A 15,000-nucleotide genomic window follows, 5' to 3' on the forward strand; every position below is an offset into this window, starting at 1 on the left:
AATCTACGCTAGTAGGTTCTTATATTTGCCGTAAGATAACACAGCAATAACAGATAGACTATCGTTGTTCCAATTTACGCTTAAAAGATTCGTAGAGTGCGTGGAGAGGTAGCTTATCACCGGGCAGATGAAAATACCAACTCTCAGTCTCTTATTATTCAATAATTGTCTGTTGCAATTCGAAGCTCAAAAGGTGAATAGAAGGAAGCGGAAACTCATATTAGGCCATCAACACACTTCTTTCTTGCTCTATTTTTTAATGTAAATCTCAATTGTATTTCTCTGTCTAGTCTCATAGTCGCACTCAAAATAACCTTCTCTGAACCGGCACCATACAAACGACTTACTGACGAAACCAACAGGACAGACGAAGAGCGGCAAAGCTTCAGAGTTTATACGGATCGAGACGCATCAATCACAGACTTCCCAGGCAGCAACATCACGGCTGACTAGACAGACCAATAACATGACGTTATATTGACCAATCAGGTCAAAGCTCTGAATACTTATACTAATCACTGACACTAGCTACACAAATCACTTGACTCTGACGATGACTTCCGCTCGGGGCGTCAAAAGGTCTCACCAAAAGCAGTCCTTCTCAGGACTACACTGACTCACCCGCGGACGATCTTTCTTCATTTAGTTTTGAAATCTGATGTCTACTGGACTTGACTGATTTCGGGAGTCATCGAAGTAAAACGTTTCTTTCATTCTTCTTTATCTACCTTGATTTTCTTTTGTTATTTAATGCTCAAGTCAATGTCATCTACAACACAATGCAAAAACTCGTTCACGTTTTTTCATCACGTCATTTCAGGGATACCCGCATGCGTTTTACTAGCTCGGCCAATTATCCACGGCACCATACAAACGGCTTACTGACGAAACCAACAGAACAGTCAAACAACGACAGAGCGTCAGAATTTCTGCGTATCGAGACGCACCAATTAGTTTGCCCAGCCAGCGACGTCACGGTTTACAAGACAGACCGATTGCATCACATTTCTATATATATCATATATCTTTTCTTTCTTTACCCTCAGATTTTAGAGTAGCTTGGTGTAGCTAATATCTCCGAGCATTTACCCTCCCATCCATGATACACCACAGAAGACAGACCACAACACCGGGAACTACATTCCCTACTGACCATTCAGATGAAAGATCAGATTACTCATGCGATTCACCGACACAACACAAATCACTTGACTCTGAGGGTGACTCCAGTTCAGGTTGACCTCCTCTCAGGTTGACTGTGATGATGACTTCCAGTCAGGTTGTTGAAACGTCAATCAGTGTCACTAACAACAGTCCGTCTCAGGACTTCTCTCACCCCAACGCTTTTACTTCGTCGAATTTTGATATCTGACGACTACTGGACTTGACTGATTTCTGGAGTCATCGAACTAACTAATTTCTTTCATTTTTTCTCTATATACTTTGATTTTCTTTTGTTATTCAATTCTCAAGTCAATGTCATCTCTCAGTTTATCAATTTATTTTGGCTGGCGTTTGTAGCCTGATATTAAACTGTCAACTTATTTCTTTCTGGCTGCTTCTTTCAACTAAATCTTCATTTTGTTTGTGCAGTTAATTGTGACTGCTGGCGCAGCAGATCCAAAAATCCGATAGGCGCTTGGGGATACAGCTCTGGTAGAGTCGACGCCATTGATTTTCAGACCAATGGAGACGTGATTTTACAAGGGTATCGCTTGTGGGGAGTGAGCAGCGGTTCAACTACTTTCCAGGTCACCGTTCGTTTGTACCGTGGCAGTACCTTGCTGGCCGAGAAGGCTGGGTCCTATCCAACCAGTTCAAGTGTCAAAACATTTGAGGTCCTTTTTTCCCATGGGATTTCAATTCATGCAGGTGTAACATACACTGCTACATCGAAAATCACAACAAGTTCTCGATCCTATTACCTCAGTGACGGAGTGGCCAGCGCCTCTTGTTCAGGAGTTACAGTTACCTTTGCAGGAAAATCATCAAAAGACACAAACGCTTCCACCAGGTCCCAAGGCCAGATCCCAGCTTTGATTTTCCGTTCATCACAGTGTTAAAACATTCTCCAGTCGGCAGACGAGATAAAAAAATGCAGTTTTGAGAATGAAGTGCTTGCTGGATCCAAATTTCTTTTTAAGTCAAATAAAAACGTATTTTAAGCTGTAGAAGCAAGGCGTTATTTCAAAGCAACCATATTAACGTCGATAACTCGTAACAGTAATTCAACTGACAAACCTGAGGTCGACGGTGCGCTCATTTTACTCCCCCCTCTCCATCAGTGCTCCGTTTTACGGGTATTTAAAATTACTTAAGCTACACAGAACGGAAAGAAGTCGAAACAAGGATGTGAGATCCGGGAATCGAACACAGGACCTCTTGTACCAAGGCCGCGCACTAACCGACTGTGCCATCCTCGGTCATTTCGATGAAATATGTGTTTCGTTTCCAGAATGGTGAAGCAAGAGTTAAGATAAATGGAAGATCAAAACCCGGAAGGGCGAAAATATCGAGCTGGCGAGCACTGCATTTCCACGTTGTAGTCTACAATAAAATATTATACAAATATTATATAAAACATTTTTTTCTTATCGTGGGATATGAAAACATTCTAAATGAAAAAAAAAAGGAAATAAATAATTTTGAACAATGTGAATAGGCCATTTTCAAAAATATCAATATTCAGCTTGATATTGAGGCTGTGAGGACAAAAACAATAGAAACACGTTGGAATGAATGTGAAAAATATTTACATATCATCCACTTTCCTTTGTCTTTGTCCTCTAAACCTCTCTTTCAAGCTGAATTTTAATATATCGAAAAAGGCCTATTGGTCGATTCTCGTCACCCGTGAAGCCCATATGCGTTTACTAACAACCTCACAGTCCATCTAACGAAACCGTAAGTTATTACGGACAAACGTAAGGCAAAACCACTTTAAGGAAAGTCAAGGGGAAGTACTATTAACACAACTTCTTATAGTGGGAGGGAAACACAAGGAAATCAAACCTTTCCCGGCGCAGCCTGCACACGCCCAAATGCATTTTTGGACAATTACCCTTTGTAATACAAAAAATTATGGTAATGAAATCTACACAACAAATTTTCTTTTTGCATTTATACCGGCCGGCGTTCAATTAACAGAAACTATTTGTTTTCTATTTTTCAAAATAAATTGCCTTTCTTTTCAATAGGTTAGTTTTACATTCTGCGAGAACAAAAGAACAGAGTCGCAGTTAAGGGATATAATTTGCATTTTCCTGTGTTTTGAGCAAAAAAAATGCAAATTGTTCTCCTGAACCACGACTCGGTTTCTATGTTTGTATATAATTCGAAACTGGCCTGCTACAAACTCTGTTGTCACTGGACACTATATGGTCCTATAATCGATTCAGTCATCCCGCAGGCAGAATAGTTCAGCCCATGTCACACGTACGACGCAAACGCAGATGTGGTTGCAAATGCAAGAAGTACACGTATGCGCTACCGAAACGTCAAGGCGAGCACCAACGCAAGACATCGACGAAAAGAATTATACTCTACTGCGCTTGCTTTTTCGCTTGCATGTCAGCAATCAGTTCGTGAATTTTACTCGAAACGTTCGACGTGTGCTGAAAGATGCTGTAAGCCTTTCGGTAACAATTAATCGAAACAGTGCTAAGATACGGTGAGCGAAAATTAACGATTGAAGAAATGAGCTGACGCGTCTCTTTTTCTATGGATCACAACTTTACAGCAAGCATTTTGAATGAACAATCAGACAATCATTTATACATACTTACATACATACTTAACTGGCCAACGAGGCGACTCAATGTAACAATAACAACAACCCAACTGGCCAGAGGGAAACCAGTTCTATATTTACAAGTGCAGCTGAGAAGTTGAGGACCAAATTCAAGGAGTGGTAAAAACGAGTCTTGAAGCCGGGATCCGTCTCCAGACAAGCGCCGTAACCATTGGGCCTCAAATTGGTTTTCTTTTGTTTTCACGGCAATAAAGCCCTTGTTAACGTTTTCTGGTGATTTTACTAAACGGTGAATGACAGGAAAATTCCGCGTTCATAGCTCGTTTTCCTGTTTTTGAAAACACGCGGAAAACTCGGTGTTCACTATTGGTTAACAGACGTAAAATAAGTTGTTCAGAGCGCCAAACACAGGTCGCCAAGGTCGCTTGGGTTTCGCAGCAGCATCTACTCAAGTTTTACGCCACCTATGCTCATTTGAATTTCATTGTGAAAGTAGCGTTACAGCTACGAACTCAGTGTAAATTAAAACGTAAATACAGCCAAATTTGTAAGCTACGCCACCCAACTGATTTCAAACCTTAAGTGCATGTAAAATACCAGCGAAAAGGAGTAGCCGCAAATGCAGAAAAGGCAGGAAAGTAGGCGCGTTCGTGTGACAACACTGCGTTTTCCTTCAAGGCAAACACCGTGTTTTTAAGCCAACTAGTGAACGCTGAAGAACAAGCAGTTTTGTGGCGTTCCCCGCGCATTCACTGTTCGGGAAAATGCAAGAAAACTCGCTGAAAACTCCACTGAACGCGTTGTTTTGTAACTGGAAAACACCAGTAAGCAATGGAAAACAACCTGTTTAGCGTGCGTTAACCGCGCGGTGAACACCAGGACAATGAGAGTAAACTCCAGCTAACACGCTGTTTTGCGACTGGAAAACGCCGGTAAAACAACGGGAAACAATCTGTTTTCAGAGCGTTAACCGCGCGGTGAGCACCTGGACAATGAGAGAAAACTCCAGTAAACACCAGTTAACACGCTGTTTGGTGACTGTAAAACGCCAGTAAAACAACGGAAAACAATCTGTTTTCACGTCGTTAACCAGGCGATGAACACGTGGAAAACGGCTTGTTTTCCTGTTGTTCACCGTGATGGAAAGCTGTCGGATAATGGAAAGAAAACTCGAGTTCACCGGCTGGAAAACTAACAGAAAACCTTGGATTTCACGATCGGTAAACGCAAACAGATGTTCGAAAAATGCTGCATTTTCCAATGTTAACCGATCGTTTTCCAAGAGGGTGACCGCTACTTTTTTTGCCGTGTTTGTTTTTTCATATGAAGAATAATGCGTACATGCGAGCGGGTTATAGGCCAGCCCAAAGGTCGTGGAGAAATACTGAACATCTCGGAAAACAATTCCAGACTTTTGATTGGCTAAACCAGTGTTGTATATGAGCCTTTATATCATGCTCTACAAATATGGTAAGCCTGTTGAGACATATTTGGTTGCTTTAACCGTATAAGGTCAATGAATGTGTGGTAAAAATTTTGCAAGGAAAACAAACATGGCTGAAGTTTCGAGCTGAACTGACGTAATGGCTTGCCGCCTCCTGGCAGTGGTTCATTGTTATGGGATAACAGCCATCAAACACTGACAAATAGAAAGAAATGCGACTTGGTGGAGCAGTAATAGTTGAGGTAAGAAGACGTTTAACTGAACCGTTTCACAAAAATATCGTTGGGATTTTAGTACAAATGTGTACCTTGTGTAAATCATTTCGCGTATTTAAGCCTTTCTACTAATTAAAAGAAAAATATCCACAAAACAGTGTATTGACGAGCGACAATTAGGCAGGCATGTTATTTGCGTTAATTAATAAACACAATCATAGTAGCGTAGAAAATGAAAAACCCTTCGCTTTCACCGAACATCTCTCTCAAAAAGTCTTACAGAGAACTGAAGAAAAATCCATTGGATGATGCAAAACTTGTTTAATTTCGCCATGGAACAACTTGAAATAATTTGCAAAATGATTACAAAATCAAAGATCATAATAGCGAAGACATCGTTGACGTAAACTATCCTCATCAAAGTGCCACCCGGAGCCTCATTGGCTGTCGAAACAAAGGGTCTTTTGTTTCTGCGGTTGGCACATTTGAAAAGAAATGTTTGTAAACAGATATATTCACAACTACGTTAACGTCGAGTGACGTGTTGTCATTCACAAAAATACTGTGAGGCGGAATTTCATCTCACAATTCTCTTGACCGGTTTTTAATGATGGTCTATAACTCAAAGTCAAACTCTAATCCACTTCCACTCAATTTTGCCAAAACTTCTTTGTCAAATCTCTCATTCGCCTCTGGAGTAAAGTAATTCTTCCAATCACCAACAACACCTTTTCTTAGAATCTGACCGATGGTGTCGTCTTCATCAGTGCGTTTGTAATTTCCAGAATTCTGCATCATTTCCTTAAACGTACACTGCTGAGCAATGCGACTGATAAGCTCATCTGACAACGGTTTCTAAAGGAACTCGGCGATCGTTCGCACACAGGACAGTAAATCCTAGAAATAAACAAAGAACAGTCTCTCGCGTGTCTCCTCGCGAGCTTACTGGTTCGCGCGGGTAATCTCCCGATTCCCGTTCACTCGGAGAGTTCGGTCGGATAGACCCTCTGACGCGGGGCGAAAAACTAGTACCCGTAGTATAAGTTACGTTGATTTTTGTTTCACACCTCGCCATTTTAAGATGACGATTTCCCTCTAAGTTTAAAAGCTTATTTTCCCGCCTGATACGTCATCGGAAACACGTGCACATCACAAAGCGACAAATGGTTTAATTTTGTTCTGCTCTGGCTCTGGAGATTAACAAATTTAACTTTAAAAGGTATTATTCACGACTCAAGGTCTCAACACTTGTGCCTTGTGCCTTTTTGAGTTTCGGATCTGAAGCTGTGAGAGTTCTTTTATAGGCCCACTAATTAACGGGTCTTTTCGGCTTCCTACGAATAGGGAAATCTTCGTTTACATTTTTCGCCTCATTAGCATAACCCAATTGCAGAATGAACAATCTCTAAAACTTTGAGGGCAATCTACCAAGTAGTCTCTGAGTAACTGAAATTCCGAAATTCTACAAATAATGAGTGGGCTCATAACCCGGGGGGTTATGAGCCCACTATAATGGGGTTGCATTGTCAACAGAGTTCCTGACAGAGGAACTCGGCGATCGTTCGCACACAGGACAGTAAATCCTAGAAATAAACAAAGAACAATAATGAGTTTTTTTGTCCCTCGCGAGCTTACTGATTCGCGCGGGTAATCTCCCGATTCCCGTTCACTCGGAGAGTTCGGTCGGATAGACCCTCTGACGCGGGGCGAAAAACTAGTACCCGTAGTATAAGTTACGTTGATTTTTGTTTCACACCTCGCCATTTTAAGATGACGATTTCCCTCTAAGTTTAAAAGCTTATTTTCCCGCCTGATACGTCATCGGAAACACGTGCACATCACAAAGCGACAAATGGTTTAATTTTGTTCTGCTCTGGCTCTGGAGATTAACAAATTTAACTTTAAAAGGTATTATTCACGACTCAAGGTCTCAACACTTGTGCCTTGTGCCTTTTTGAGTTTCGGATCTGAAGCTGTGAGAGTTCTTTTATAGGCCCACTAATTAACGGGTCTTTTCGGCTTCCTACGAATAGGGAAATCTTCGTTTACATTTTTCGCCTCATTAGCATAACCCAATTGCAGAATGAACAATCTCTAAAACTTTGAGGGCAATCTACCAAGTAGTCTCTGAGTAACTGAAATTCCGAAATTCTACAAATAATGAGTGGGCTCATAACCCGGGGGGTTATGAGCCCACTATAATGGGATTGCATTGTCAACAGAGTTCCCGACAGAGTTACTAGAATGGAGTCTCAAATTAAATTGTTGGGATTTTGGGGGGTAAGAAAATTATGGCTAGTGGGATTTAAAAATGGAAAAAATTCGCGGTTAAAAAAAGTTGTTAAAGAAAGAACTGTAGCGGTGTTGATTTAATATTTACTAATCGCATTTCATTCAGTTTTGAAATTACAATTAAAAGACCGTGTAACGTTTATGCATAAACAAAAAGATACTAATTTGGGTTAGCTAAAATTGCATTTACCCAAAAGTGATGGAGTCTATAATTGGCCATAAAATAGACTATAGAGGAGTTCGGGTTCTGAGAGGCCAGCAGCACATACCCGGCGAAAATTGACCCAAGTATCCGGGGAGGAGGGGGGTGGGGAGGCTCATAAGCGCTTTTGCCACATAAGAATCTCAGTTTATGATGGCTAATAACTCGCTCATTATCAATGCTAAAAGGCTTAAAATTGATAAGTTAACCAAGTTAAACACGCTCTTTTACCTTTAGACATCGATTTGTGAATGGCATAATGGCTTCTATCAGCATACGCGTACGTTAATGAGACAAAATTTAAACAATTTCGTCAGCAAAGATTCAACTTATACTCAGGGAAGTACGAGACACGTAATGGGACTGGATATGAAAGGTTGATAATTTATAGAGACACCTACCAGTATGGACACCTTAGGGCATGGGAAGTGACCAGATGCCCACATATTAATCCAGCTCATAGTGAGCTGTGTTAGGAACAAATTATAACAACAAAAACTCTTTCGAATTAATTGCAAGCAGCTGATGCGTCAGCATGTCTCACCTTTTTTAAGTCTTCATATTTAAGAAACAGCACATTGGCATCATTTCTGTGTTTCCACCAACCTAACACATGGTCGTTCCATTTTGAATATGGCACTGCAAGTTATAAAAAATGAGAAAGCAATGCATTAGGAGAAGCAATATGTCACTTGATGTTAACGATATTATCATGCAAGGAGCTTAAAGTGCAAGCAAACGGTGTTCGTGTCAGTATTCTTTCTAATTTCAAGGTTTCTTTGTGTGTGTGATGTAATAGTCAGGACACCTCTAGAGTCTCTTTGAGATCTCCTCTCAAAAGTTACCCTTAAAAAGTCTTGTAAACAACACAGACTTGCACGATTTGGCGAATTGGAAGTCATAAGTTCATCTTGTCGAGCTGCGCTTGGCTACGCGGCTCTTTCTATAATTGGCCACGTGGCTATGCAGCCACGTATCTACAATTGTCCCTTGCAAGTAAGGTTCACCGTGGTAAACACAGCCAATACCTTCAACTCACCATTTCCTTCTATGAACACGTCCACAAAGAATTCCCAAGGCCCATGAAGAGCGTTATCCCCGAACTCTGCAGGTACCAGACTTGAGATAAAGTAAAAATATGACACTGCAACATCCTTTGGATTTCGAGCAACGTAGATGTATTTACACCGCGAGTTTCCATCTGAGCCTTTGGGAATAGAACTAGCAGGAAGATGGCTTTTAATAAGACGTGGGCGTGACAAAGCTTCGAAGTCAGTTCTCCTTGAGTCGTCCACTGCGGTACACTCTTCTAAGTGTGGAAACCGTCGATCAATCTTTTCTTTGACAACTTGTCCCTCATTAAAAATCTGCCAGACAATTTCTTGCACCCATGTTGTTCCTGTTAGAAAATATGCAACCAATTATATTAAAAAAACTATTTTACCTAAATGGTAGAAATGCTGCCAAGGGGAAGGGAGATGTTCAATTATGCTTGCGGTAATTTAACCACGGTCCGTGCCTGGAATTGAAGGAAGACTTTAGTACGTCTTAAGCAGGGACGGTACAAAACGTGGACCCCAAACTGGACCCCCTAACTGGACCTCCGTCTGGACTCCACTCGAGAGAAGAAAGATAACAATAGATGATTTTCAAAGTGACGTCATCAAATTCTAAGTCAAAATCGCAAGGTTTTCTGAATTTTTATCTAAAGTATACGAGGTTAAATATGACCTAGAAATAAATCTTTTTTCAAGTTTCCAGTTTCGTGACGTCTTTCGTTTCGAAAATACAGCATTTTGAATTTCCGAATTGTCACCTTGCGTGACACCAAGATACAAAGCTCTTTGGTTAAAAAAAAAACATTTCTATCCCTATGAATCTCAGCAGTTTGAGCCTTTCAAGTACATTAGGAGATGTATTCATACACATGTATGAATACAGATGTTTGTGAGGGAACTTGAAAATTATCAACATGTCAGCCCAGAAGCCAATGTTTCTCGCTTCTCTTTTATTCGTTATTCTTCAGAGAATGGAATGCTGTAGTTCAATACCACACAATTCAGTGCCTTCTGATTTTCTGTAACACGTACCACAGGCAACCCAGTGTATGTTTCACGGAAGCATCTCGTTAAATTTCAACAGGAGCCCATCACCCCTGAGGTGATTTCAAGAGATCTGAGAAAAACGTATAAGAAAGCATAACATTTCTGATAACCCAAGAGGAAGATGATAAAGGAATTTAAACCTATTTTGTTACATCGATTAATGCATCTTGTAAAGCAATTATTGATGTTGCATTTGGTACCATGAGATCCCCATTTACGTGAAACAATGTTACAGAGTTAATTTTTATAATAAGACATCCCCTCCAAATTGTTACAGCTGGTTAGAACCATTAAAGCGAAGAGTATTCGTTTTAGTTAGTTAATTGTAATTAATTCTATTATTATTAATAGCAACTAGAAAAGCGTGCAAATTAAGAATTAAGTTAATTAATTAAAACGATGAATTAATAAATAATTAGTATAGGTAATCGCATGGGGCCGAGTAAAGTCAAGGATAAAGATCACGTGTATTTTCAGAAGTTGCAGAAATTGCGCAGGTCGCGCGGCAGGAAAAAATCTAGAAATGCATCACTGCAAAACCATTCACAGGACGAGCAAGAACAACAAATGATTTCTAGTGATGTTGTGACCGGTTTTGATTGTGTGATCCGCAACAGCGGAAATGTGAATGTTTTCTGTAAGGGCTGTGCAATAATCCGTTATCCGTTCATGTAAACGACGTTGCTCCCATGTTCCCTGAGTTCAAATTAGCCATGTTCCTTTATTTGTTCCCCATAACCCCTTTTACCACTAGTTAGGTTTCCAAAGTGAAGTTATCACACACTGTCTCAAATTTTGTACAGTCAACTCTCTCGTAAGCGGATACCATCGGGAATCGGAAAAAGCGTCCGTTAGTAGAGACACTACAAATACATGTTGGGCTCTTGTTCATGACAAACGAACAGACTGCTTGCTTTCCCGCGGACAAATGGAAATTTGACAAAACCGACCCCACTGTCGTGCTACTCTGTCAAAACTAATAGTTTTGTTTGTATTGCAAATTAAAGACAAATTTAATTGCCAGGAGTCTATATATTATGCGTGGAGTGTCCGCTTAAGAGAGAGCGTTAAGAAAAGAAAAATCCAGTTTTAATTTTCAAGTATCCGCGATCGTTTGCGAGAGAGTGTCCACTTACGGAAATGTGTAAATACAGCGTTTGACTGGTTCAAGGTAAAATGTGGAATTGAAAAGATGTGTCTGTAAGTAGAGCAGTGTCTGCTTACTTACGAGAGTGCACGTTAGCGGAGAGTTGACTGTATTGGGGCCCGGACGCACGGGGCAAATTTTTGTTTATTTTGCGAAAAAATCTGTCACCAGTTCCCTGAGACAACTGCGCCCGGTGATTTTTATGCAAAAATGGCATTTAATCCAGCAACAACCGCTACTTTGCGAAATATTTCAAGATCCCCCGATCGTTTCATACAAAAGGGGCAGATCCTTAAAAGATATACTCGTTCGAGCCAAACTCTAAGCTGGCTAAAACACGTGGATAGGAGTTGTGTAGGCCTGTCACCCCCATTGTTATCACAGCTTATACATCTCTTTGCTTATTAACATTAATAATAAATAATAATTATACATTATTATCAATTATATACTTGCGTTTTAATTATTAACTCGAAGTGCAACTCGAAGTCCAACTCGAAGTCCAACTCGAACTCGAACTCGAAGTCCAACTCGATGATACCTAACTCCCTACCAAATTTTGTCAAGGTTTACCAAACTTCAAAGACGCCGTCGTCGTGCCTCGGAGCAGGACAAATTTTTGTCAGGCGTGAAATCTGACAGATTTGTTAATTAACACGCCATGATTTGAAGGAAAATGTCAATCAAGAAAATTTGATCTCTATTTTTAGTCGGAGTATTTCAGTCCGCCTTCTACGGACAAATCTGTTGTGGTACTCTAGAACCAGTTGCAGTCGAACAAGGTGAAGGCTTCACTGGCATATTAGAAGTAGCAACTGCCTCTGCTGGAGTTGAACAAATTCAAGGAAGAAAAAAAAAATAGAATACAAGCAATAATATGCCGAGGGAACATATTCGATCGAAGCGGTGAAAGATCACCCTAAGCCCATGACTCCTGAGATCTCATGTAACCTTTCCGGCGAACAGCGGTGGTGTTTATTTTCGTGTGATTGACACTTGTGGTTAACAAATATTTTGCTGTGTCTCAGTGCGCCCACGTTTTTGGAAGGACCAAACAAATTTTGTCAGTCCAGTGCGTCCGGACCCTTGGTCAGTTCTATGGTTTCGTAACACCCGTCGAATCCAGTCTTTTTTCCCCTACAAAGACCGTTTCTGTTGATCTCAAAAATCCAAGATTGTGTACAAAGCGTGTTGCTGGGATTGCAATGACCTTTACATCGGTAAAACGAGACGTGAGGTCGTTTACATGACCAGAAAACGGATCATGTCAGAGCCCTTACAGGTAACATTTACACTTCCACTGTTGCGGATCACAGAATCAAAACCGGTCACAATATCAAGTCGAAACATCATACGAATATCAATGGCCGTTTTTATACTAGAGACGCATAATTCGTCTGGTTATGCGTCTCTCATGTTATCCGTCTAGTGTAAAGACGGGACGAACTATATGAGACGCATGGTTCGTCTTGGACGAACTTGAGCAAACATTTTTTCTGCGTCTGTTAATTTCGTCTAGTATAAAGACGGGCACTAGATGCATAATGCGTCTGGACGAACTTTCCAGTTTAGTGCGTCTTCGAAGACGGACTAAAATAAATTCTTCGTCCAGACGCATAATGCGTCTTGTGACCGTCTTTTAACAGACGCAGAAAAAAAGTTTGCCCAAGTTCGTCCCAGACGAATTATGCGTCTCTAGTATAAAAACGGCCAATATCATACGAAACATCAAGTTAAAATGCGTTTATTATAGAATATGTTTATCATCACAGGTTGTTTATTGATTTTGATCAACATGACATCGATCTCTTGCGAATATCTGAAAAGATTTCTGATGCCAAGAATCCATTTGTATGCATCGTGATATTGATATTTTAGCTGTGATTTTTAGACAATTTTCAGCAAGAATTTGCTGCCATTAAATGTCGGGAATTTTATTTTAGCGTGGCTGATTTTGGTCACGCGTGACGTGGCTCTGATAACAGGTGATCATCTGAAGCAAAACGTGTTGCGCAAAACTTGATAAACGTGATGAACCACAGGTATAAAATCCTTAGTAGGTGGAGACGTCAGCATTGACCCATTTATCTCTAAATAAGAAATCAGTTTAATACATGAAATGAGATGAAAAGTCACTTTAGAGGGAAATGTGGTTTCGATGGGTGTTATCCAATGTTATTCTTTGTGTTCTCGGGCCGTTTGGGCTCGAACGTACAATCAACATTTGTATTTGTACTGATTTTCAAACAAGTCAAAAATTCAAGAAGCGAGAGGCTCACCTGACTTAGGAAATGATACGACAAAAACGTCGTCCGATCTCGTCTGGAAGTTGGAGATGTACTGGGCCAATAAGGCCGGATCGCCAACAAGAAGTGCCGGAATATTCGTGTCCATAAGCGTGTAATAGGCGACTGATTTCCAATAGCCTTTTCTTATCTGCACTAGGGGATAATCTGCCATGATTTATGCTAAAAGTGGAATGCACTGTTGGATAGGTCGACAAATCGATGCTGCGTTAGACCTTGAAATGAATTATGCTCACTGTGCTTAGGACTTGGCACTGACAGCAGTGAGTGGTCCCCGGGGGAGGACTCCCATATGGAACAGACGGGGATGCTCGTCGGAAATTTTAAATTTAACCCCTAAAGGACACCATCTGGGCGTGGCTCAAGCTTTTTGTGACCCCTAAGGAGACCAATCTGGGCGTGGCTTAAGCAAATTTTGACCTTGGCGGCTTAAAATATTGGCACTTTGCCCCGAACACCCTAAGCGAGACCAAAATCCAAAATTTACACCCCTAAGCGAGACGACGAGCATCCCCGTCTGTTTCATATGGGAGTCCCCCCCCCCCGGGAGAGTGGTATCATACAAATTTTTCGCACGATGTCACTCAGGACTTCTTGCCACAGCAATGAGTAGGCTCCCACGCAGACAATCTAGACTTGGGGCTTCGTGAACGCGTGACGAAACCCTGAGAGTGTCTGCGTGAGAAGCTAAGTAATGAGTGACATCTGCGAAAATTTTCGCATTATTACAGGGCTCGACATTGGTAGTAGCCAAAACGCGGGGCCGGGGCCGGGGTCGGGCCGGCGTCGGGGCCGGGGCCGGGGCCGGGGCCGGGGCCGGGGCCGGGGCCGGGGCCGGGGTCGGGGTCGGGGTCGGGGTGTCTTTTTTTTCCAATTTTTTTTTGTTTCAATTTTTGACGTTATTCTCCTGTAATGTTATATTCGAATGTTTGGCATCTTTCTTTCATTTATACGGAATCTACGAAAGAGACATCTTTGCTTTTCGAAATTAAGGGAATTTCAGATTGAAATTGGAATTTTTGTGCGGAATATACACTAACTCCTTGAGACACTGAAGATCCGCTGAGCTCCACATTTTAAAAGCACATTTTAATGTTTACTTCGTAAAAACCTCCGCAATACAATTAAAACGAAACAGAACATAGCCACAGTTCCACGATAGTCGTCACACAACGTTATCATTTGCTTGTTTTCGCAAAATTGTTTTCAATGTTGTTCTGTTTTTTATAGTGATATTGGATTCGATCCCGTGACGTCCGAATAGAATTGACTAGCAAGTTCCCGTGCGACTCTGGCTTTACTACAAACCGTTTCTAGTAAAGACAGACAACAACATGACAGCAACACGAGCAACGAGGAAATTTAAACTTTGCGTGACTGCGTGACGATCACATTTTTTTTATTTTTCTCAAGAAGTAAAACATTGCAATGCTGTTTTTAAGTGTGGAGATCAGCGAGTCTTCAGTGTTTTTGGCAGTTGGCGTATATTTCATAAACACCAATTTCAGCATTTCCGGAAATGATCTTAACTTCCAAAA

The 15,000-nt window shown here is 41.0% G+C and overlaps 1 protein-coding gene and 1 pseudogene across 1 annotated transcript in view; one reads left to right on the forward strand and one right to left on the reverse strand.

Moving 5' to 3' along the window:
* Positions 1 to 2,581, forward strand: part of LOC138033614 (uncharacterized) — a 7,432-nt gene extending 4,851 nt beyond the window's left edge. The window contains exon 4 of the mRNA XM_068881407.1: positions 1,594 to 2,581. Within this exon, the coding sequence (XP_068737508.1) occupies positions 1,594 to 2,063 (470 nt within the window). The 3' untranslated portion in view covers positions 2,064 to 2,581. The remainder of the gene's footprint in view (positions 1 to 1,593) is intronic.
* Positions 2,582 to 5,098: 2,517 nt separating this feature from the next.
* On the reverse strand, positions 5,099 to 13,659 carry LOC138033618 (sulfotransferase 1B1-like; annotated as a pseudogene).
* Positions 13,660 to 15,000: the final 1,341 nt, after the last annotated feature.

Source organism: Montipora capricornis, chromosome 14, assembly GCF_036669925.1.
Source record: "Montipora capricornis isolate CH-2021 chromosome 14, ASM3666992v2, whole genome shotgun sequence".
In the NCBI taxonomy this organism is placed as follows: Eukaryota; Metazoa; Cnidaria; class Anthozoa; order Scleractinia; family Acroporidae; genus Montipora; species Montipora capricornis.